The 24,214-nt window shown below is 36.8% G+C and overlaps 1 protein-coding gene across 1 annotated transcript in view; it reads left to right on the top strand.

Annotated features, from left to right (window-relative positions):
* Positions 1–24,214, top strand: part of LOC150090874 (uncharacterized) — a 628,907-nt gene that overhangs the window by 82,118 nt on the left and 522,575 nt on the right. The window contains exon 3 of the mRNA XM_090375379.1: positions 9,317–9,463. Coding sequence (XP_090231505.1) covers positions 9,317–9,463 — 147 coding nt within the window. The remainder of the gene's footprint in view (positions 1–9,316; positions 9,464–24,214) is intronic.

Below are 24,214 nucleotides of genomic sequence, written 5' to 3'. Positions count from 1 at the left end.
ATTTTTATTCTATCTTGGGTACCGCATTCCTATGCGGTACCCAAGAGGAGCTAGAAGAAAACCTGGAAGACAAAGGCGGAGATGTATAGATGAAATTCATGAGTTTGTGGGTAGTAAATGGATGGCCAGTGCTCAAAACAGAAGGAACTGGAAAGTTGTTGGAGAGGCCTTCATCCTGCAGTGGATTGAAAATGGCTGATGATGATGTGATTCACATTCCTTTAGATGTTACCTACCTCCCCTAAATGTTTGTACCAATATTTTCGAGACACCCTGTATATGTTTATATATATAATTATGAATAAAAAATTAAAATTAAGTAAATAAAGAAAATGGATTTGAATTTGAATAGAGATAAAATGAAATATCAATAATATGAATTATGGATCAGGGACACTGCAAGAGCAAAGGTACCCTACAACCATAATGTATATATAGAAAATTATTTTAATGTTATGTGCAAATCTTTAATTTAACTTATGCCAATAATGAAAATACCGTGTACCCTGGGAGCGATGTATGTTGAATAAAGGGGGGAAGAACGGAAAAGAGTAACGTTATAAACAAAGTGCGAATTTGGAAAAATGCAAAATTTGAAAAGAACGACCAAGGTAGAAATAGCAGATTTTTGAAAAGAAATAGCATTGCAGTATCTTTCATAATTTCTGTGTCTTCTTCAGAGGTCATCCACCTAAATTATGAAAAAGAACAGCAATACTCTTACTTCTGTTTCTGACATGTTCTGTATGTCAAAAAACACGTGTACGCGGACACGTTGTAAAAAATAATTTAGAATATAAATTTTGAATAAATAAAATACAAGTTAAGCCAAAATATTATGCCAAAGTATAACATACAGAACATGGATGACCTTACAGAAGTACGTAGCCCGCCAAAAAGAGAAGACAAAGGAAGCGAGTGTCAGAATGACAAGAATGCCAATAACTTACCGCTACGTGACCGGTCGACAAAAAAGAAAGAGCCGGAGGCTAAACCGTGTATATATGTGAAGAAACGCTAGCGGCACCTAGCGTTAGACGAATTTTGGTGTATGTATATTTTGTAATTTACGTAAGCGGTGGAGCTACGCTAGGTTCAAGTTAAGTACATGATACTCAAACATCCGGGATAGCAAAGAAATATAATTGCTTACAAAGTAGCATAAGAGTAGCTAAACTTTGTTAAGGCGAAAAATTATGATTGGGTATAGTTAGAAAAATAGTACTCTGATATTGCTTTCGTTACACTAATCGCTCACAGAGCATAAAATGTAGAATTTAGTAAAGCAAAAAGATGATGAAATTAGGGATATGAAGTTGGGCTAGGGTAGTTCGGGGTTGCAAACCCGTTCCTATAGTTAGGACCCTGAACGACTGTCCGAGAGTAGGTGCATCATGTACTTAAGTCAGTTGTGTTAAAGTGTAAGATATATATAAGTTACAATTAACAAATAAATAGATAAATAAATTAAGATATAATCAAAATTAATTAAGATATAATTAAAATTAATTACAAGATAATTACAAGGTAATACACTATGTTAGACCAATCGGTGGGTACAAGTTTTCCAGACCGTAAGACACCAAAGAGGCCTAGGATATGCATCATATGCATCAAGATCCCACTTGCATCTCCCACATGCATCTCCCATATGCATCAAGATCCCACTTGATGCATATGGGAGTAATTATTAGTTATAAACTAATAATGCTGTTTATATTGATATCTATTAAGTTTTTGTGCCTTAATATGTTAAGGGCTTTATTGATATGACGACGCAGGTATTTAATAGGAAAAAGATTTCTGGTCAGTTTACTGTACAATGTTCTGATGTTATCAATAACTGTTGTTTTGTCGCTGCATATCGTTGCTATTCTGATGCATTGTGCTAAGATAACATTAGCATGTACCTGTTTGGAAATATTGGAATTCCATTGTGTATAGTTTACTATGCTAAAGTTGAAAGCTTCACGTTTGTTGTACAAATTGATGGAGGCTATACCGTTTTTTATATTGATGTCTAGATCCAAAAATTGGGCTGCTGTGTCAGAATTGTTAGTTCTTTCTAGTACAAGTTCGCTAGGGTATAGATGTACATAATCCTGGATGAAATTCGGGCAGTTAATTACTATGAGGTCATCTATATATCTAAATAGTATTAGTTCCTGTGGAAATGAGGTTTCTGACCAGTATAGATATAGGTTGGCTATTATACATGAGGCTGGGCTGCCCATAGGTGTTCCATTGGTTTGTTGATATACTGTATCGCCATCATATATGAAATTATTGGAAATACATAAATTAAGTATGTTGTTCCAGTAATAGGTGTTGCAGGAAATAAAATTCTTATGTTTATCATAGATATCTTTGAGTACCAATTTGAGATTGGTTTGATTGATACTGGTAAATAGGCTATGGAAATCAAAGGTTTGAATATTATTGACTGTATTACTTTGCAAAAATTTTAATACAGGTTGGTTGTTGCCTATGATTTTGCTGTTATGTATCATATTCATCAGTGGTTGCAGTAGTCGTTCAAGTGTTTTTCCTGATTTGTGTACATAACTATTTTTGCATGAGGTTATGAATCTGAAGCCTATTGGTTTTTTATGAAATTTAGGAATGAAGTAGATGTAAGGTAAGCTGTAATTACTTAAGTTGAGCTTTAGTTTTTTATTGAAGGCCATTAGTTTTTTTGTAATGATATTACATGTACTGGAAATAGGTTTGTAGGTATTGCTTGAGTTAAGTTCATTAGTTAAAGTATATGTATAAAAATATTTGCAAATGAATGCAAAATTATTGGCTGCTTTATCTACCGGTGTGATTACGAAGTTTTTGTGAAAATCTAGCAGTTTTTGTTTTAATGTAGTCAAGTTGTAGTATGTGCCCTGATAATATAAATTTGAACTCTGTAATGCATATTTATGTTTGAAAAGGGCGAATGTATGGCTAATCCACATTTGGTATTCTTCTATAGGCGTGTTATTTTTGTAGGCTAGATGGAAGCAGTAGTTTAACAGGTCTTGATATAGCTGCTTATTGAAGTTGGTTATGTTTATTTTGGTGGGCGGCCTGAATTTGAATCCTTGTGATAGTACATGTCTGAGCATTGGGTTCGTAACTATGTTTAGATTTCCTGTAATGATGTGTCCATAGTCTGGATCAATATATTGCTGCATGTTGGTTTGTTGACAAACGCAGTTATTGGTGTCTGTTATATGTGATGTTAAACTGGTAGCTATAGATTTGTAGTTACAAGCTAATAATCCAAAGGGTTTATTATACTTATATCTTACTTTAATATGACTGGGACTAGTATTTGGAAGTAGATGATTATGCTGATTTACAATTTTATTGATATTTATGTTATCCATGATATGGTTGTTGAAGTTCAAAATAATAATTGAATTTTTATCATGTGTTGTAGAGCTTATGTTTATATATATATATATATATATATATATATGAGCTTATGTTTATATATATATATATATATATATATATATAGAATCAAATTACTGAAGTTTAGAACTGTGATATTATAATTACTAAAGCATTGAACAGGGATATTATAATTACTAAAGCATTGAACAGGGATATTATATGATAATATTAACCAATCGGATTAATGCCATCGGCGATAGAACATTACATCCGTTGTTAAATATATGCGGGAATGAAATAATGTTAAAATGTAGAGGCCGTCCTGTAGTTTAAAAAACCCGAAGCAATCCATGAACAAACCGGACCCTAGGCAACAATGGTTAAACATAAATATTAAATTCAATAAAAAATATACATAATTAGCCGTCCATGTGAAAGTTTAGAAGTTTAGGAACTGTTTAGGAACTGAAGTTTAGAACTGTGATATTATAATTACTAAAGCATTGAACAGGGATATTATATGATAATATTAACCAATCGGATTAATGCCATCGGCGATAGAACATTACATCCGTCGTTAAATATATGCGGGAATGAAATAATGTTAAAATGTAGAGGCCGTCCTGTAGTTTAAAAAACCCGAAGCAATCCATGAACAAACCGGACCCTAGGCAACAATGGTTAAACATAAATATTAAATTCAATAAAAAATATACATAATTAGCCGTCCATGTGAAAAGATACTTTGCAATGGAGTTTTTTGTAGGGGTTTAGCCTTTGCGAGGGCTAAACCCCTACAAAATACAAAACCCATGGCTGGCAGAGCTATCAGTTTCTGTTGTCATCTTCCTGTATAACTAGGACCGAAAGAAGTCCATGTGGACCCGTAAGATAGGTAATAAAATAGTAATTTTGCAGAATACAGGCTGGATGACATTTAGCCCGACCGATAGCTATCAGTCGGGCAAAATGTCATCGACAAAGTCCCTTGCAAAGTATCTTTTCCCATGGACGGCTAATTATGTATATTTTTTATTGAATTTAATATTTATGTTTAACCATTGTTGCCTAGGGTCCGGTTTGTTTCTAATTGGTGCTTCTCAGTACTTACTACACTGACTCTTTCTCTGTATCCCCACATTAGTAGTAGTAGTAGTGGCATGTGATGCAAGAAAGCAAGTGTAATAAAATAGAAATTAAGTAGCTTATTAATAGTAATTTTGCAGAATACAGGCTGGATGACATTTAGCCCGACCGATAGCTATCAGTCGGGCTAAATGTCATCGACAAAGTCCCTTGCAAAGTATCTTTTCCCATGGACGGCTAATTATGTATATTTTTTATTGAATTTAATATTTATGTTTAACCATTGTTGCCTAGGGTCCAGTTTGTTTCTAATTGGTGCTTCTCAGTATATCACTACTTACTACACTGACTCTTTCTCTGTATCCCCACATTGGTAGTAGTAGTAGTGGCATGTGATGCAAGAAAGCAAGTGTATGAGCTTATGCAGCATCAGCCAAAAAAAAAAAAAAAAAAAAAAAAAAAATTCACACCATTTCAAAATCAAAATCTTACTACTTGATACTCCAAATGCCTGTCCAGTTCCTCCTTAAATTTATTCAACCTATCAACTTCCATGACAGATGGAAGTTTGTTCCAGCAATTAACCACCCGCTGGCTAAAGGCAAATTTCCGCACATCTGTTCTACATCTGTCCTTTCTTAATTTGAATATATGCCCCCTTAGGTTCGTAATCTGAACAAGTGGAAGGATCCCATTAGAATTCAGCGTGCTCAACCCATTCAAGGCCTTATACACCTCAATCAGATCACCACGCAGGTGCCTAGTCTCCAGCCACTGCAATTTGCAGAACTTAAGCCTCTCTTGGTAAGAGGATCCCTTCATTCCCCTCACCAATCTTGTTGCCCTTCTCTGCACACGCTCAAGTAAATCTACATCCTTCCTAAAATGAGGCCTCCAGACCTGTACGCAGTACTCAAGGCGTGGCCTGACCATTGCCTTATACAGAGGGACAATCACCTCCTTCTCCCTGCTAGCAAAATTCCTATATGTCATTGACAAAACCCCATGACCTGCCCTGGCAGCCTGTCTGCATTGCTCATGGCCTGTTTGTTCATGGATTGCTTTGGGTTTTTTAAACTACAGGACGGCCTCTACATTTTAACATTATTTCATTCCCGCATATACATATATATTTATATTTTTCTGAATGGTATTGTGCTGTTCCCTAGAATTTGTAGCATTCATGGCTTGTTGTGGTGCCTCTGTAGCACATGCTTCTTGATTAGACCGGGTTCGAGCCCATGACCACCAAATATGGAGGATGCAGAAAGGTCAGGGAATGACCCCTGCATATCCCCTGAGCAATATGGCCTTAGTTGCTAATGCTCCTAAAAACCAAATAACTAACAAACATGGTTTGTTATTATGATCATGTTGAACAAATTCATAATGAACATTTCCTTCCAAGTCAAAAAATATAAGCATGATCCTCATATTTGATTGAGATTATCTTGCTTTTTTGGTACTTGGAGAAGGTGGAACCTTCCACTGAGAGGACTGGACCTTTTTGTTTTTTGGGTCATAGCTCGTTACCAGTAATGATGGAAGGGAAAAAAGTATGGGTCATCAGCATATTAATAAATATGCGAGAACTTGCTGCTTTCTATGATCATCAGTGAAAGTGCAAGGCAGAAGTTTGGCTGAAATGCATTGCATTCACAAATATTTTGTTGTAATTGATTTACATGTCTCACAAGTCATTATTCACCTAGGGAAGCACAGCAGTATGGAATGCTGTAAATATGTCTGCATGCTAGTATAACTGTCTTGTCACTTGATGTTCTTTTTATCATTCCATCTTGTGAACTCTCTTATCTTATTGTAGTCAACCCTTGAGTATAAATAGAAAATTTATTTATAAGAAATTCTAATTTCTCTAGCAACTTCATGGATCATTAATTGTTGATTACTCCTGATCAGATCACTAACACAAGTGACAGAATCATTGGTTTTTGAAGTTGAAGAGCTGCTAGAGCAATGATTATCATCAATGGGCAAATGGCACTCCTTAAATTTTGTGGGTTATACAGGGTATGTCAAAATTATGTTAACACTTATATGGAAAAAACATTTATTGTAATCAACGTTTATCAACATTAACTGAAATCAACATTAATCAACATTTATTGTATTGTATATGTGAAATAATATGTATGTAAGGTCCCAACCTGTTGTCCATTGTTATCGACACACAATAGGAAACGATTGAAAGTAGCATTTAATGCCCTGATGCATAATTCTCTGGGAATAGATATTACCACATTCGTAATTCTTTCCTTGAGTTCATTGATATTCTGAATTTTCGTGCTGTACACTCTTTCACCATACCCCACAGCCAGAAGTTGCAGGGTGTCAGATCAGGGGAGTGGGGAGACCACTGCAAAGGCCCACATCTTCCTATCCATCTTCGTGGAAATGTGTTATCTAGGAAATCACTAACAATATGACCAAAATGCGCAGGTGCACCATCCTGTTGAAAATACCCCGCCGAGTGTATTATCAGTGGAAGTTCACCGATGGCGTAGGACTGCAACATATGCAAGTAGGATTCGAAATTCACTGTTGGGGTGTCAAAAAAGTAAGATCCAATTACACTAGCAGTGGTAACAGCACATCAGACATTCACCTTTGGGGAGGTACGAAGTACTCGTGGATTTTCGGTACCCCAAAAGATTGTGTTGTGTTGGTTCACATGATCGCTAATGTGAAAAGTGGTTTCATCACTGAATGCCATCTGATACACAATGTCCAGTTGGACGTTTGCCATTTCTGCTAAAATCTGGCAGCATTCCACACAAACACATTTTTGACCTTCTGTCCAAGCATTGACAGAAGGTCAATGCTTGGACAAGTTGGACATGGTATGGGTGCATTCCGAGGTCCTGCGTTTAAATTCTCCACACAGTTTTCTGTGAAATCCATGTTTCCAAACTGCATCGTTTAGTAGACTTTCCTGGACTATTCAGAATTGATAACTGAACAACAGTGATGTTTTTACTTCTACCTGTTCTGAGACGTTCGGCCTTACCTTTGTAGTTGTCCGTAACCGAGCCAGTTCGAACAAACTTTTTTTCGTATATACGATAAATCGTTAAATGGCTCGAAATTGTTCTTGGAACTTGTTGCGGACTATGGTTGGAGAACGGAACACTTCCATCAATCTTGCCACCTTTCTTCTAGCATTAACCTATCTGCCATTATATCTGGAAAAAAAAAATAATAAAATAAAATTCAAATGTTCATTCCATATGTGTTAAAAATTTTGACAAACCCTGTACAATCACTTAAAACCACTTAAAAGTCTTTAAATGACATACAGCATTGTTTCCAAAACATTTTTAACATTTCATAGATTTGTTGCACATTTCTGTTTCCAAATTTTGTTTCAAAATTTGGTGCAATTTCACTGCTTAGGAAAATCATTCATTTTAAAATGCAAGGAAACGCCTTTGTTCAGTGCATGCTAATTCAGATTGACTGTAGATAAATGGGTAATTCATGTATTATTGTGTCTAGATGCATTTCCAAGTATATTGTGACAATTTACAATTTTAAGATATAAAGTCAATCCCCAAACTTTTTGATCATATCTCTTACTTAATATTTTGCACATCGGGGATTAGTCTCTATATGGGCTTCACTAACTTCTAATAATGTTCTGGTGGTATACTGGCCCATTACACACGGTGTCTTGTTTCTGTTGAGTGGTTCTTTATTCGAGATGCCCTTTCACTGTTATTCCACACATGCCCACTGGATTGAAATCCTATACTTTTGACCATTGAGGATTGTAATGTTCCTCAAACAAGATTTGTGTGGTGCATTATCCCGAGGATAGGCACTCACACATTGGTAGTGGTCTGCAACTGTGCTCAAATGCACTCTGGCATTCAGACATTAGTTCATAGCAGCTGAGGGACCCACAGACTTCAAGCAGTGTATGCCCACTATCACATTTCTTTAACCAGCCAGCGGTATTGTGCTCATGCATGACTGATCCATGGCTTCGTATTGTTGCATACCTTCACCCTGCTATCAGCACAGTGCATTTGGATGTGGTATTTCTTTCTGTTGTGTGAAGTTAGAAATGGTGTATTGTGAGATTGTTTACTGATATGAAGTGGGTCTTACAGGTAGTGTAAGACCCACTGCAACATTCTCACAGAAATCTAAATTCCTGGCAGTAACTGACATCACAATCCTTTAGGTACTCAACATTTTTGCAACTATCAAATGCTGGTTTTTGTCCACAGTTTGTATATTGAATGTTTTATTTATTTATTTTATTTTATTTTTTTCTGTCCTGTTAATACAATATCTTTTCCAGCATTGGTTCTTCTCACTCTTCCATCTCAACCAGTTGCAGAAATACTGGCAACTGCTCACCTTTATCAATCTGAAATGATTGTAAGCATCTAAAAAGATGCTTAGTCATTTCAATTTAACCCCAGGGGCTCACATCTGTTGAGTATGGGCTTGGCACACCCAGGGTCCTGAGACTGGATATCATCATTCTTCTCTCTCTGTCTCTCAGGGTAACTCGGGGAATTTTTTTTTGGCTGGTGCAGCCTAGGCCTCAGGCTTCCTTGCACCCTGTAGCTAATAATAATAATAAATAATGTAAAAAGATAATTTCCTTTTTTATACCTTATAAATGTCTTATCCATGACTGTTGCTCACCTAGGATAATTAGTCAGTTACATGTATCAATCACATATGTCAGTGACTGAGACTTATATACGTAATAAAGTGGACAGTTAGTATAATATTGCATAGAACAATGTAAATACTTTATAAAATCAATTTTTACTTGCCAGTAATATGTGGATTTTTTTTTTTACAGTTGAATACACGAAAAAATGAAGTTGCTATACCTGTATTGAATGTAAAAAGAAATGACTTGAGGCTTCATACAGAAGTAACATTTTTTCTTGAAGAAACTAGTTTGCCCCTTGATCTAGTAATATGTAAAGATGAAATTGATCTCAAGGTAATGGATTTCCTAAAGCTAGTTTTATCTTCTTTGCATGGAGTATTGTTACACTACAGAGAGGATTTTTGGAATGTGTGTGTGTGTGTATATATATATGGGCAATGTATATTTTGTTCTAAAAAGCATAATTTGAGCAAAAATATAACTTGACATTTTTCAAACTTTGTTTACAAAAGGGAGAAATGATTCTCTACTAACTTAATCTAGTAGAACAGGTTGCATTTTAATATTGGGCCGATTATATAGATACTAATTCCTTTCAGAAACAAATCAAAAACAGAAGTTTGTTTTAAGCATTGAATTGTGTGGTGAAATATTTTATTCTTTTTTTTTTAACTTGTTGAATGATTCCTAAGGGGTGGGGGAAGTACTCCTGTAAGGCAGTGGGTGAGAGGAAACAGTGATTTACAATAAATGGAAAGGTAATATTTCAGATTTGTTCAAAAGAAGTGAATTTCATTAAATTCCATTTAAATCGGCATGCAAACACTGCTGCTTACAAAACTGAAGAGAGTAAAGGTTGAGTTTTTGGTTTTTATTAATTCAGATTGAATTTACCTATTCTACATCTTATACTTTCCAAAGATCTGTATATAGCTGTAATCAGTAGCAATATACCATTGAAAAAAACTGTCTAATCCATTCTTGAAGAAATACTATTGTTAATTAATTTCTAACTAATCCACTTTCCAAAAGGATGTTAGTTTTATGTGCAACTCACCGGTGCAGTATCTTGCCAAGAAACTGACATTTTGTGTGGCTATCAGTAATGAAGCTATCAACATATCAGGTTTGTTTTCCCAGTCATGCACTGGAAAGAACAACATTCACTATAGTAACTTTATTTGTGAATGATTATCTTCAAATTTTATGGCCTTTTAAGGTGAAAATAATGAAAACTGCTTTTGGTAGTGAAAGATGCCAATGCTGCTCATTACATGGCAAAGGCAATAGAACCTGCACCTGACTGGCAAATTGTTTGGTACCCTGAGTTGCATTGCAAGAGGTGATAGGATGTGTGACCCTGGTTGTGAACAATTTAATTTTGTCTGGGAAAAAGGCTTTTGCCAAGGATCCTTTTGCATATAGAACAACAAACATCTTTGCTTAATGTTACTGTACCACCCAGTTGGGATCTACTACATAATGTTAAAACAGCTTAACAGTAGTGCAAAAAGAACATTGTTAAACTACTACAACTGAATATTCTTAGAAAATACTTACTCAACCTCCTGACATCACTCAATAGTTATAGCCTTCCCGAAACCCAGAAAGGATCGTACCTTTCCACATAGCTACAGGCCAATTTCATTGACTAGTTGTTTTGGCAAAGTCCTGGAAAAAATGGCTCTCAGTTGGCTAAGGTGGTTTCTGGAAACTAACAACTTGCTAAATAGCAATCAGTACAGGTTTCGAAAGAACCATTCCACATTAGATGTAATGATAAAAGCAGAAGCAAATATCTGTAATGCCTTCATAAGGGGCAACATCTGGTCATAATTAATCTTGATATTGAGAAAGCCTTTGATGCCACCTGGTGATGTGGTGTACTTCAAGATCTTCATTCTACCGCAATTTATACAAAACTTCCTATGCCATAGAATGTTTCAGGTCAGATACGTGAATAATTTATCCAAATCACTTGACCAGGAGGAGAGTGTACCGCAGGGTTCCATTCTCAGTGCAACATTATTTGCAGTCAGAATTACAAACATGACACGGGATGTACCTAATACAGTAGAACCGTACATGTTTGCCGATGACCTCATTATCTCTTGTCAATCCCAAACTATGAACATCATAGAAAGGCAGCTTCAGATCTCCATTGCTAGAATAGAATCATGGCATTATGGAATGGTTACTCCCCAGCAGAAAAGAAATCCACTGCAATTCGTTTTTGTAAAAAACACAAACTACACCTGGATCCAGAGATTTTTTTTTTAAAAAACAGTCTGATTGCTGTCACCAACGATTTTCGTCTGTTGGGGTATATTTAGAAAAACTAAATTTTGCTTCCCATATAGCTTACCTTTGAACTACTTATCTTAAAAACTGAACATCTTAAGAGCTGTCTCTGCCATGTCATGGGTTGCTGACAGAAGCTCCCTCTTACACCTCTACAGAATCTTAATCCGGTCACTCTTGGATTATGGTGCACTTGTCTATGACTCCGCAAGGAAAAGCTCCCTATTACTTCTGAAAACCATCCAGCATAGTGCCCTCAAGAAAACTTTTGGAGCCTTCAGAACATCTCCGGTCCACAGCTTGTATATTGAGGCAAAAGAACCCCTCTGCAACTAAGGAGGAAAACTCTATTATGTAATTATGCAGCAAAAAATTAAAAGCATACCATCCCACCCCCGCTGGCAATACCTGTTTGATCCTCAATATGCCATGTTATATCACAATAAACCTAATGAAAACCGCTGCACAGGGTTTTGACTGCAATAGCTCATGCTCCATTGGGATATTAAATTTCAGAACATATTCCAAGACCTTCCTACTCCTGAACCTTCCTGGACTGAATGCTTGCCTCTCTGAGGCAATTTCTTTTTAAGATGGGAAAAATCCTCTCTGGCAAATATCAACTTACAACAGCTCCATAAAACTCATTCATTGGAAAACTCAGATAAATACCTATCTGTACTGATGGCTCCAAAACAAATGCAGCTGTAGGTGCTGCAGTAGTTTCTTCCACCTTTTCAATTGTTGCATCTCTTCCTACGTAATGCAGTTTCTATACTGCAGAATTATTTGCATTAAAATAATTCTGCAGTATGGAAACCTAATTACTCTTGAGTATAATAAGAAACTGTACAGGGAAATAGAGTGGACCAGTAAATCAGAGAGACTTATAATGGGGAATTTTAATTTCTCAGGTATTGACTGGAATACTTGGGTTGGTCACTCACACACACTAGCAAGGATTTAGTAGATTTATTGGACGATTGTTTTCTACATCAGCTTGTTCGGGAGGCAACTAGAGGGAATAAATACTCATGATTTGATTATCACTAATGATTCTTCATGCACTAAGAATCTTCAGATAAAGGAACCACTAGGTGGCAGTGATCACAGTGTGCTGAAGTGGGATTTACTCAAAGAGATAACTACCATCAGGGGTAAAGGGAAGGGTTTTTGCTTTCATTAAGGCGAATACAATGGTCTGAGACAGTATTTAAATTCTATACACTGGGACCAACTGATGATGTTACCAACAGCAAATTCAAAATGGGAAGCATTCAAAGAATTTATCTTGGAAGCTGCTAGGCTTTACATACCAACTAAGAAATATTGTTCGAGGTTTAGGCCTAAATGGATGTCAGATGAACTAATGAGACATATGTCCGAGAAGAAAAATGCATGGGATACATATAAATTAATGGGTGACATGGAAGCCTATGATAGATATAAGCTGGTCTGTAACCAAGTCACAAAGGAGATTAGGCAGGCAAAGGCAGATTATGAGAAATCTTTGGCAAAGGATGCAAAGAAAAACAGCAAAGAGTTCTTTACCTATGTAAACTCTAGAAGGAGGGGTTGAATCAGGTTGGTCTGCTGGATGTTGATGGTTCGACTGTTGATGATCCTGATCAAGTGGCTAACAAATTAAATGAGTATTTTGCATCTACATTCACACATAAGGAGTTATTCAGGGAGGGGAATGCCAGAGGTGAGTTTAACTCTGGCAGTTAGCTAGATGATTTTGTAATAACTGAGAGGAAAGTGGGAGAGAAATTGTTGAAGATAAACATAAAAAAGGCACCCAGGTTGGATGGGATCTATCCAGTTATATTATAGGAGGCAGCAAAGGAAGTAAGCAAACCCTTAGCCATAATTATGAGAGCTTCTTTGGACTCAGGGGAGGTACCCATAGACTGGAGATGTGCAAATGTGACCCCAATTCACAAAGGAGGATCAAAGGCTGACACAAGTAATTATAGACCTGTGAGTTTAACTTCTGTTCCAGGAAAATTAATGGAGGCATTGGTTAAAGAAGCACTGCAGGATCATCTAGACAAGACTTCAGTTATAGCTGGGACACAGCATGGTTATTTTTAAGGGAAAGCCTTGCCTGACCAATTTGATTGGATACTATGATGTGGTCACAAAGGAATTGGATGCAAGGAATAACTTTGATATCATATATTTGGATCTTAGAAAGGTTTTTGATACTGTTGCACATGGAAGACTGCTGCACAAATTGGAGCAGTATGGCATTGGAGGCAAATTGCTGCTTTAGATAAAGGGATGGTTGAATGGGAGAAGACAAAGTGGTAATCAATGGACACTGCTCATCGTGGACTAATGTTATTAGTGGAGTCCCTCAGGGTTCAGTGTTGAGTCCATTGTTGTTTTCTGTATTTATAAATAATATTGATGATGGTATATCAAGCTTAATGTCCAAGTTTGCAGACGATACGAAGGTTGGCAGGGTTGTTAAGGACACTAATTACAGTACACTGCTGCCATAGGATCTAGAAAAGTTGAGCAGATGGGCTGTGAGGTGGCAAATGAAGTTTAATATTGACAAATGTAAAGTACAGTCATACCTTGGTTAACGTTACCTCTGATAACGAACCTTCGATATAAAGAAGTCCACAATTTTAAGCCCCATTTAACATAAAAAATATTCTAATTTAAGGCCAACACTCAACAATCATCCGATTGGTGACTGACGGCGACTTGTTACGTACTCCCGAGCTGCGGGTGTGTCTGTTGTAACAGTTGTGCGCATCATTCGCCTAATTTAATTGTTGTTTACACTTCATAGGGTGTGTTTCAGTGTGGTGCATTGCAACGGATACCAAGGCATACCAAGAAAACTGAAAGTTTTCTTGGTATGCTAGATCGTGATTTTTAACTGTCCTCCATTTCCTTTACATGATTGACGTTGTTTCAGTGTGGCGCATTACAATAATTGACCTAGGTTCTTTGACAGTATTACATAACGTAGATTTTGTAAATTTTAATAGAAATATTTTTGTTTTAGTTAATATGTCAGAATCAAAGAAAAGGAAAGCAATTTCTTTGGAAACCAAACTAAATATCATACGACGTGTTGAAAGCGGCGAAAGAAAATCCGATGTGGCACATTCTTTAGGATTAGTGCAATCAACTTTAACAACCATACTAAGTCAATCTGAAAAAATAAAACAGTCTGCTCAGAATTGTACAGATGTTACAGCAGCAAAATTAACTCGCTTAAGGAATCCAATTTTAGAAAAAATAGAGAAAATGTTAAGTTTGTGGATAGATGATATGTTACAACGTCATATACCTTTAAGTCAAATGGTGATTCAAGAAAAAGCATTATTTTTGTTTAATCACCTGAAATCTAAACAAACTGAAGAAATTACGGAAACCTCTGGGGCTTCTCGTGGTTGGTTCGAGAAATTTAAAAACGGTCCAGGATTCATAGTGTAAAATTAACAGGAGAAGCTGCAAGTGCAGATGTTGAAGTTGCAAATAAGTTTTCAGAAAAACTAAAGGAAATAATTGAATGTGAAAATTTTCCAACAAATTTGGTGTTCAATGTTGACGAAAGCGGTTTGTTCTGGAAACGGCTACCAACAAAAAGCTTCATTTCTATTGAAGAAAAATCAGCTGCTGGATTCAAAGCAGCCAAAGACCGTTTAACATTACCCTTTGAATCAAATGCCTCTGGCGATTATAAATTAAAATTGTTATTAGTTTACCATTCAGAAAATCCGAGGGCATTAAAAGGTAACATAAAAATGAATTTATCTGTAATATGGAAAGCAAATAGAAAAGCATGGGTTACCAAGGAGTTATTTACTGATTGGTTTGTTAACCACTTTTGTCCTGAAGTAAAACGGTATTGTCAAAAAAACAACTTTGAAGAAAAAGCTCTTTTGTTGTTAGACAATGCTCCGGGACATCTTACTGATCTTAACACGTTGGACACGTGCATTCCTGTCAAAGTTGTGTTTCTTCCAGCAAACACAACTTCCTTGATTCAACCATTGGATCAGGAAGTAATAGCATCATTTAAAGCTTATTATCTGCATTGAACATTAAGCAATTTAACTGAACTAGAGGATAAAGAGGAAATGACAGTTAAAACCTTTTGGAAAAACTACACCATTAAAAACGCAATTGAAAACATTGATTGATAGTATTTGGAAAGAAGTCACTAAGAAATGCTTAAATGGAGTTTGGCACAAAATATGGCCAGAAGTTGTACTAGAAGAAGAAAATAACATCCAAGAAACTAGAAATGAAGTTATCCAGATGGCTCAATCAATAGGTTTCGAAAATGTCGATGAAGAGCATGTTAGAAATTTCTTGAATGCAAAACATGATGGTTTTTCAGTGGAAGATTTAGAAAACCTTGTTAGCAACGAAGACAAAGATAATGAAGACGAAGTTAAAGAAGTTCCTGCCGAAAAAGTGTTAACAACCAAAGATTTAAAAAGGTGCTTAAATAATATTGAAAACGTTTTACATTTTTTTGGTGAAAATGATCCTGATTTAGGAAGAAATGTTATTGTTAAGCGATCAGTGTTAAATGCAATAACTCCATATAGGCTCATCTCAGATGCCCAAATTATTCGCTGTATGATTCCTTTCGCTTCAAAGGTGGTACTTGTGCATATGTCCGTTCTGATATTCCCTGTCAGAGACTTGGCAATTTGGAATCTCCTCTCTTTGATCTTCTCTGGCTTAAAATCTCTCTACCTCATTGTGTCAAATTCATCTGTTGTCTCTACCGTTCTCCCAACTCCACTAATCACTTGGAGCTCTTTGACTTCCTCTCTTTGCAACTTGACTTTCTCCAGTCCAACTTTCCTAACAGTGAGGTAGTTTTCCTTGGTGATTTTAATGTTCACAACTCCAGCTGGCTTCCGTTTTCTAGTCACACCGACCCAGCAGGTCGAGATGCTGAGGCTTTTGCAATTACTAATGACCTTGCACAGATTGTTCATTTACCAACAAGAATACCGGACAATTCTAATCATACAGCCAATATGCTTGATCGTTTTCCCACAAACAACCCTTCTAAGTACACGGTCGAAGTGAGAGGTCCTTTAGGCACTTCAGATCACAACTTGGTGATTCTCTTCTCCAATGGAACCTTTATCTCATGGCTATTCCCAACCTCGTGTTGTTTGGCATTACAAGAATGCAAAATGGGATGACTTGCGAGACTTCTTTTTCTTCTTTTCCTTGGTCGGATTACTGTTTCAATGTCAACGTTTGCTCAGATCGTGTCAGTGAAATTATTCTTGCAGAAATGGAATCCTTTATCCCACACTCCACTTTAAAATCTCATCCTTTATCTAAACCTTGGTTTTCCAATAAATGTGCTAAGGCTGTTCAAGAGAAGAATGTTGCATATCGTAATTGGCTTGTTTCGAATTCTTCAGTTTCATTTTCTGCCTACACCGAAGCTCGCAACAATTGTAAAGCAGTTATTAATCAGTCCAAACTAGAGTTTGAACAGGCTAAGAGTAGAAAACTTGCTTCTTGCCCTAATAGTAGCCGAGCATTCTGGTCTCTTGCCAAAGCTATTGGCCGCAACTTTTGCCCATCTCTGCTCCCACCTCTGTCCAAACCAGATGGTTCTATTGTCACTTCAGCCAAGGATAAAGCTGACCTGCTAGCATCCCATTTTTCTTCCAGCTCATGTATTAATGATCTTGGTAAAACACCTCCCACCATTCCCAACATGCTCCATTCAATGCCTCCTGTGGTCTTCCGTCAAAAGGATATCAGAAGGATTTTGATGAATCTTGATGCTAAGAAAGCTCCAGGTCCTGATGGTATTTCTCCACTTGTTCTCAAAATCTGTGCTCCTGAACTTACTCCTTCTTTGCCGCCTTTTTTCACTCTCTTATTCCAAATTACTTCTACTCTTTCTAAAGTAATAGAGAAATCAATTAACCACCAACTCTTAAACTCCCTAGAAACCTTCTGGTGGAAGATCAACGATCGCCAATGTGGATTCCGTCAGTGTCGATCCACTGGTGATATTCTGGCTTATGTTACCCATTTATGGACATTCAATGGAAAGGTTCAGTGAAACACAAGTAGTTGCTCTTGACATCTCAAAGGCTTTTGATCGTGTTTGGCATAAAGATCTTCTAAACAAGCTTCCATCTTATGGTTTGCCAACTGTTTTTAGTAATTGGTTATCCAGTTTTCTCTCTGATCGCTCACTGAGGGTGATGGTAGATGGCTCTCTGTTTCAAACTTCTCCACTAATGCCGGTGTCCCCCAAGGTTCAGTTCTTTCCCCCACTCTTTTCCTCTTGTATATTAATGACCTTCTTCCATTGACTGGAAATCCTATCCATAGTTTTGCTGATGATAGCACATTGCATTCCACTTTCCATTTTGAGAAACCTTGTCCTGCTCAATCAGCTTCAACTTCTCGAAAATCTGCTACCAATTCCTTAAATGCCGATCTTCAGGTAATTCTCTAGTGGGGCAAAGACAACTTAGTTGATTTCAACCCTTCTAAAACTCAGTCTTGTCTTATATCTCGCAAAAAGGATTCTTCTGCTCCTATGCTTATCTTTAGTGACACTCCAATTTCTAGGCAAAATGATATATCTCTTTTGGGGATTACCCTGACTTCTAATCTCTCTTGGCACAAGCACATTAGAAATATTGCTTCCTCTGCATCTAAATAACTTGGTTTTCTCTTTCGCTCTCAGTGTTACTTTTCTTCCAAACAGCTGCTCGCTCTGTATAAATCGCAAATCTGCCCTGCCATGGAATATTGTTCCCACATCTGGGGTGGTACCCCCAAAACCTCTCTCAGGCTTCTTGATTCCATTCAGAAGAGGGCAGTTAGGTTAGTTAATGATTCATCTCTAACAGAGTCTCTCCACTTGCTTTCTCATCTACGTACTGTTTCTGCTGCATGCCTCTTCTACAGATACTTCCATGGGCACTATTCTTCTGAATTGGCTTCTATAATTCCCGCTCTCTCTCTCTTTCAAAACAGTCCGAACACGTGCCGCCACCAGCCAACATCCATTTACTGTCCAACTTCAAACCCACAGAACCAACTTTTCATCTTCCTCATTTATTCATTCAACTGCTGTTTTCTGGAACAACCTTCCTTCATTCGTATTTCCTGAATATTACAATCTACAGAAGTTCAAGTCCAATGTCAGGAAATATTTTCTTTCGTCTTCTCATCCTCCAACCCAAGCACGGTACTAAGTACTATAGGTTCTAATACCTCTCGTGTTTGGGGTTCGCATTAAAAAAAAAAAAGGCAATTGTTAAATGAAAGAGAAAAAAAGCATAAACAACGAACTTTAGACTCATATTTTAAAATGTGATTTCACTTTGTATGTAAGTTGACTGTTTATTTAATAAAACTTTTCTTTGTTTGAAAAAAAGCTTTTCATTTTCTTTACATAGGAATGTATCCCTATTCTGGCCATAGTATTTTTACCTCTGAAAACGAAAATTTTGCTTAACGAAGTAATTTTGTGGAACACACCCTATTCGTTAATCGAGGTATGCCTGTACTACATAATATGGGAAGCAGTAACCCCAGAGTAATGTATCAACTCTGTGGTACTACACTGACAGTGGTAGAGAACGAGAAGGACCTGGGTGTAATTGTGCAGGCAGATATGAAGTTTTCTGAGCAGTGTGGATAGTCTGCAAGAGTAGCTCGTGGTGTCTTGTCAATGATATACAGGAACTTTTCTAGCAGGGACAAGGAGGTGATTATCCCCTTGTATAAGGCAATTGTCAGGCCACACCTTGAGTACTGTATACAGGTCTGGAGGCCTCATTTTAAGAAGGATGTAGAGCTGTTGGAACAAGTACAGAGAAGGGCAACAAGATTAGTGAATGGAACAAGGGGTTGCTGTTACGAAAAAAGGCTTAAGTTTTGCAAATTACAGTGTCTGGAGACTAGGCACCTGCGAGGTGATCTGATTTAGGTGTATAAAGCCTTGAATGGTTTGAGCATGCTCAATGCTGATGGGATTCTTCATTTTGCTCAGAATAATCACCTGAGAGAGCATAAATTCAAATTGAGGAAAGACAGATGTAGATAGATGTGTAGAAGTTTGCCTTTAGCCAGCAGGTAGTTGGTTGATGGAATAGACTTCCATCCTTTGTTTTGGAAGTTGATAGCCTAAACAAATTTAAGGCTCAGCTGGACAGGTATTTGGAATGAACGGAAGGGTGAAATGGCAGTGGTTTTTTTTTTTTTTTTTTTTTGACTGATGCTGCATAAGCTTGCTTTCTTGCATCATATGCCTCTACTAATGCTAAAAAATACACAACAGCCATATCAAGCAATCTCTGATATATACAGATTCCTGAAGCGCAACCACTGCCATTCAATCTATTTTTTCGCCCTCTCATCCCATTATTAAAGAGACACAATCTAATTTATTTTACTATCAAACAGCCAACCAGAAGGTTACATTCTGCTGGTACCTGGTAATGTCGGCATCCCAGGGAATGCACAAACGGATGACGCTGCTAAACATCCCAGATCAGGCTCTTCCAGTCAAGTAAAATTGTCCTACACCCGACTAAAAATCCACCATTAAAACAACATGTAGGAAACAATGGTCTCACCCCTGGAAAACTCAAATAAATAATAAACTGCTGCAGATTAAAAAAAAAAAAAAAAAAAAGAGCCGAAACTGTGGACAAGAAAGTAATTCTAGCAGGGTTCCACATCGGTCATTCGCATCCAGCTCATCTGTGTTTGCTTATGGGAGAGAACCCTCCTCAATGTTTCTTTTGCCAGTCGCAGCTTATGATAATAAAACATTCTAATTGAATGTTGCCAACATTCAACTATCAGAAAATCAAGCTTTATCTCCCTATCCAACTTGCAGGAACTGTTAACCTTATTACATATTCTTGGCAATGAAGGGAATTTTGAGGAACTGTTTACTTATTTGAAACACACAAATCTTTATAATAGTCTGTGATCACAATAACATGTGAAATTTGTGATAAGCAAATATTGAACAGGCACAATATGGCCCAAGAGGCCCCCCTTGTGTCAAAAAACCCAAATACAACAACCGCAACTCTGCCAACCTTGCCATTTCTATGCAGCTGGGATATTTGGCTATAAGCTGCTCTTTTTTTATTTTATTATTTTTTTTTATCAGCACTTCAGTGATTTCAAGGTGATAGTTTCTTTTACATTGAAATTGATGGTTTTTTGTACTACAAGTGCTGAAAAGTAATATCCAATTTAAATGTGTATAAAAAGACACCATTGTTTGTCTATTTTTCCTGTTTCACCAGTGGTATCAAGCTTGCTGATTTGGTGCCCCCCCCCTTCTGCCAGAACTTGCTTTTGCTATTGAAAATATAGAAATAATTTTCAGAAGAAAATTGTTAGTGTATTATTGTAATGCTAACATGTTAGTTCATTTTAATCCTTTGTTAGAATATGTTTGGCATTTTGTAATGTATATAAATCCTATAAACAACAACTTCTGTTATTCAAACTATACGTCATATAAGGAACAGACCTTTCTCACAACCTATGGAGCTATGTGGAAAGCTTTAAACTTTTCCAAGGTAAGTGATATACTAATTGCAAGCATGCAGTCAACAGTAGACTGTGCAGTAATCATGTTAAAATAAAGAAAGAATATCTTTAAATAAGGAACAACCAGTATAGTCAGAGTTTGATTCACATCAGGAAACATGAAACACCAAAAGCAACAACGCTTAGAGCTTAAGACTCTGTAGTATTTCTGTATTATTATTTTTCCCCTCACATTTTTTCGTAGAATTTATCCCAAGTGCCATCATTTGTTTTTGCCTTTTTTTTTTTTTTTTTTTTTAATGAAAACCCCAAACACGAGAGGTATTAGAACTTATAGTACTTACTACTGTGCACAGGTTGGAGGTTCAGAAGACGAAAGAAGATATTTGTTGACATTAGACTTGAACTTCTGTAGACTGCAATTTTCAGGGAATACGTTTAAGTTTAAGAGTTGCTGTGGTTAATTGATTTGTCCATTATTTTAGAAAGAGTAGAAGTAATTGCAATGGGACGATAATTAGATGGGATAGATTTGTCACTCTTTTTAGGAACTGGCTGGATATGAGCAAATTTTCAAGCAGAAAGAAAAACACCTTTGGAATAAGAAAGTAAAAAAAAAAAAGCGGCAAATATATTCAGGAGCACAGGTTTTGAGAACAAGCAGAGAAATACCATCAGCACCTGGAGCTTTCTTAGCATCAAGATTCATCAAAATCTTTCTGACATCCTTTTGACAGAAGACCGCAGGAGGCAATGAATGGAGCGTGTTGGGAATGGTGGGAGGTGTTTTACAAAGGTCGTTAATACATGAGTTGGAAGAAAAATGGGATGCTAGCAGGTCAGCTTTATCCTTGGCTGAAGTGACAATAGAACCATCTGGTTTTGACAGAGGTAAGAACAGGGATGGGCAAAAGTTGCAGCCAATAGCTTTGGCAAGAGACCAGAATGCTCAGCTGCTATTAGGGCAAGAAGCAAGTTTTCTACTCTTAGCCTGTTCAAAATGTACAGAAATTGTGAGCTTTCCAATTTTTCAGTATCAGAAAATGATACTGAACAATTGGAAGTATCATTTCAGTATCAGAAGCTGAAAAATTGGAAACAAGCCAATTATGAAATTGCAACATTCTTCTCTTGAACAGTCTTAGCACATTTATTGGAAAACCAAGATATTTAGATAAAGGACGACATTTTAAAGTGGAGTGTGGAATAAAGGATTTCATTCTTACAAGAATAATTTCACTGACACAATCTGAGCAAACATTGACATCAGAAGTATTCAAACAGTAATCCGACCAAGGAAAAGAAGAAAAGAAATCATGCAGGTCGTCGGTGTTTGTGAGGAAAAGATCAAGCATGTTGGCCATATGGTTAGGATTGTCCGGTATTCTTGTAGGTAAATGAACAATCTAAATCTGTGTGAGGTCATCAATAATTGCAAAAGCCTCAGCATCTCGACCAGCTGGGTCGGTGTGACTAGAAAATGGAAGCCAGCTGGAGTTGTGATCATTAAAATGAACGAGGAAAATTACCTCACTGTTAGGAAAGTTGGACTGGAGAAAGTCAAGTTGCAAAGAGAGGAAGTCAGAGTTTCAAGTGATTAGTGGAGTTGAGAGAACGGTAGAGACAGCAAATGAATTTGACAGAATGGGGTAGAGATATTAAGCCAGATAAGATTGAAAAGAGGAGATTCAAAATTACCAAGTCTCTGACAGGGAATATCAGAATGGAAATATGCATAAGTTCCACCTTTCAGGCAAAAGGAATCATGCAGTGAATAATTTGGCCAGCTGAGATGAGCAGTAGTTGAATCAACCAATAACTGAGATTCCATCAGAAAAAGTACATGGAGTTTGGCAGACTGCAAGTGGAAATGGACATCGTTGAGATTAGAATTGAGACCACGTATATTTGTGAAATGAACTGGGAAGCATTTGGGAGGTTTAGATCTTTTTGCAGATAAGTTTGCTCTATTAGTTTGACAATTCATGGTGTATTCAATAGTAAGAAAAGTGGGATGGACATGCTGTATGAAGTAATGAAATTTTGGATATGGCATACACATGGTAAGAATATACCCAGCTCCTTGACATAACGTGGCCTCGACAATGCCCCTCGCATAAACACTACTAGGACTTCCTCCAGTCATTATCTGGCAGAGTAGAGGTAGCAAGATTATACACTAGCTGATCCAGAAGCCTCCTAGAGAGTTACCAATAGGTTCGGTCTAATGTACTAACTAGTGGCCGGCTGGCAGGCGAACACCGTTTTAGAGCTGTACCCTCAAAATGTAAGGAAGTCTTGTTCTCTCCATGGTGTTCATCATAACCTCAAAAGACATCAATCATACTGTATGATGGAAGAGATGAGGAATGGTTGACTGGAACTTAGCACTGGAGACTAAACATGGGTTCCACCACTTCAAGCCTCCAATAAGCAAAGTGGTGGTATTTCACCAGTTGATGAACATTATCTACCACCTAGTTTGGTAAAAATAAATAAAATAAAAACAAATCAAAGAATTTCTCTTCCTTTTGTAAAATGGAATGAACAAGATATAGCTAAACCTAAAGACATAGCAAATGCTCTTGGTAGAACCTTTAAAAAAAAAACATCAGATAATAACTCCTATGAGGTAGCTTTCCAAAAACAAAGCCCATGCAGAAAATTGAATTTCTCTAGTAAAAACAAAGAATTCTATAACCAACCTTTCACTCTCAGAGAACTTTATAAAGCCAGTTCACAGACAAAGAAAAGTGCAGCAGTTCCAGATAAAATACTATACATGATGGTACAAAGATTAGATGAGAAACCATTGATATCGTTGCTCCTCTTATATAACAGAATATACCTAGAAAATTTCTATCCGAATCAATTGCGCCATGCAATAGTCTTAGCCTTTCCAAAACCAGATAAAGATCCCACAAATCCAAATCCTATCGCCCAATAGCCTTAACTAGCTGCCTTGGAAAAATACTTGAAAAAATGGAAAATTCCCAACTAATGTGGTTTTTAGAAACCCATAACCTAATAAGCTCAGCCCAATGTGGTTTTGTAGACAAGTGCACTCTAGACTTAATGATAAAGCAGAAAACAACATAAGAAATGCCTTCATAAGAAAAAGCACTTAGTAATGATATTTTTTGATATTGAAAAGGTGTATGACACAGTATGGTGATATGGAATACTTAGAGAAGTTTATAACTTTGGAATGGGAGGACATCTATCAAT

The sequence above is a fragment of the Mastigoproctus giganteus genome, chromosome 1 (genome assembly GCF_048544385.1).
Source record: "Mastigoproctus giganteus isolate SK-2022 chromosome 1, ASM4854438v1, whole genome shotgun sequence".
NCBI classification, from domain to species: Eukaryota; Metazoa; Arthropoda; class Arachnida; order Uropygi; family Thelyphonidae; genus Mastigoproctus; species Mastigoproctus giganteus.
The sequence above is the reverse complement of the archived record's forward strand: the minus strand, read 5'-3'. Positions and strand labels throughout refer to the sequence as shown.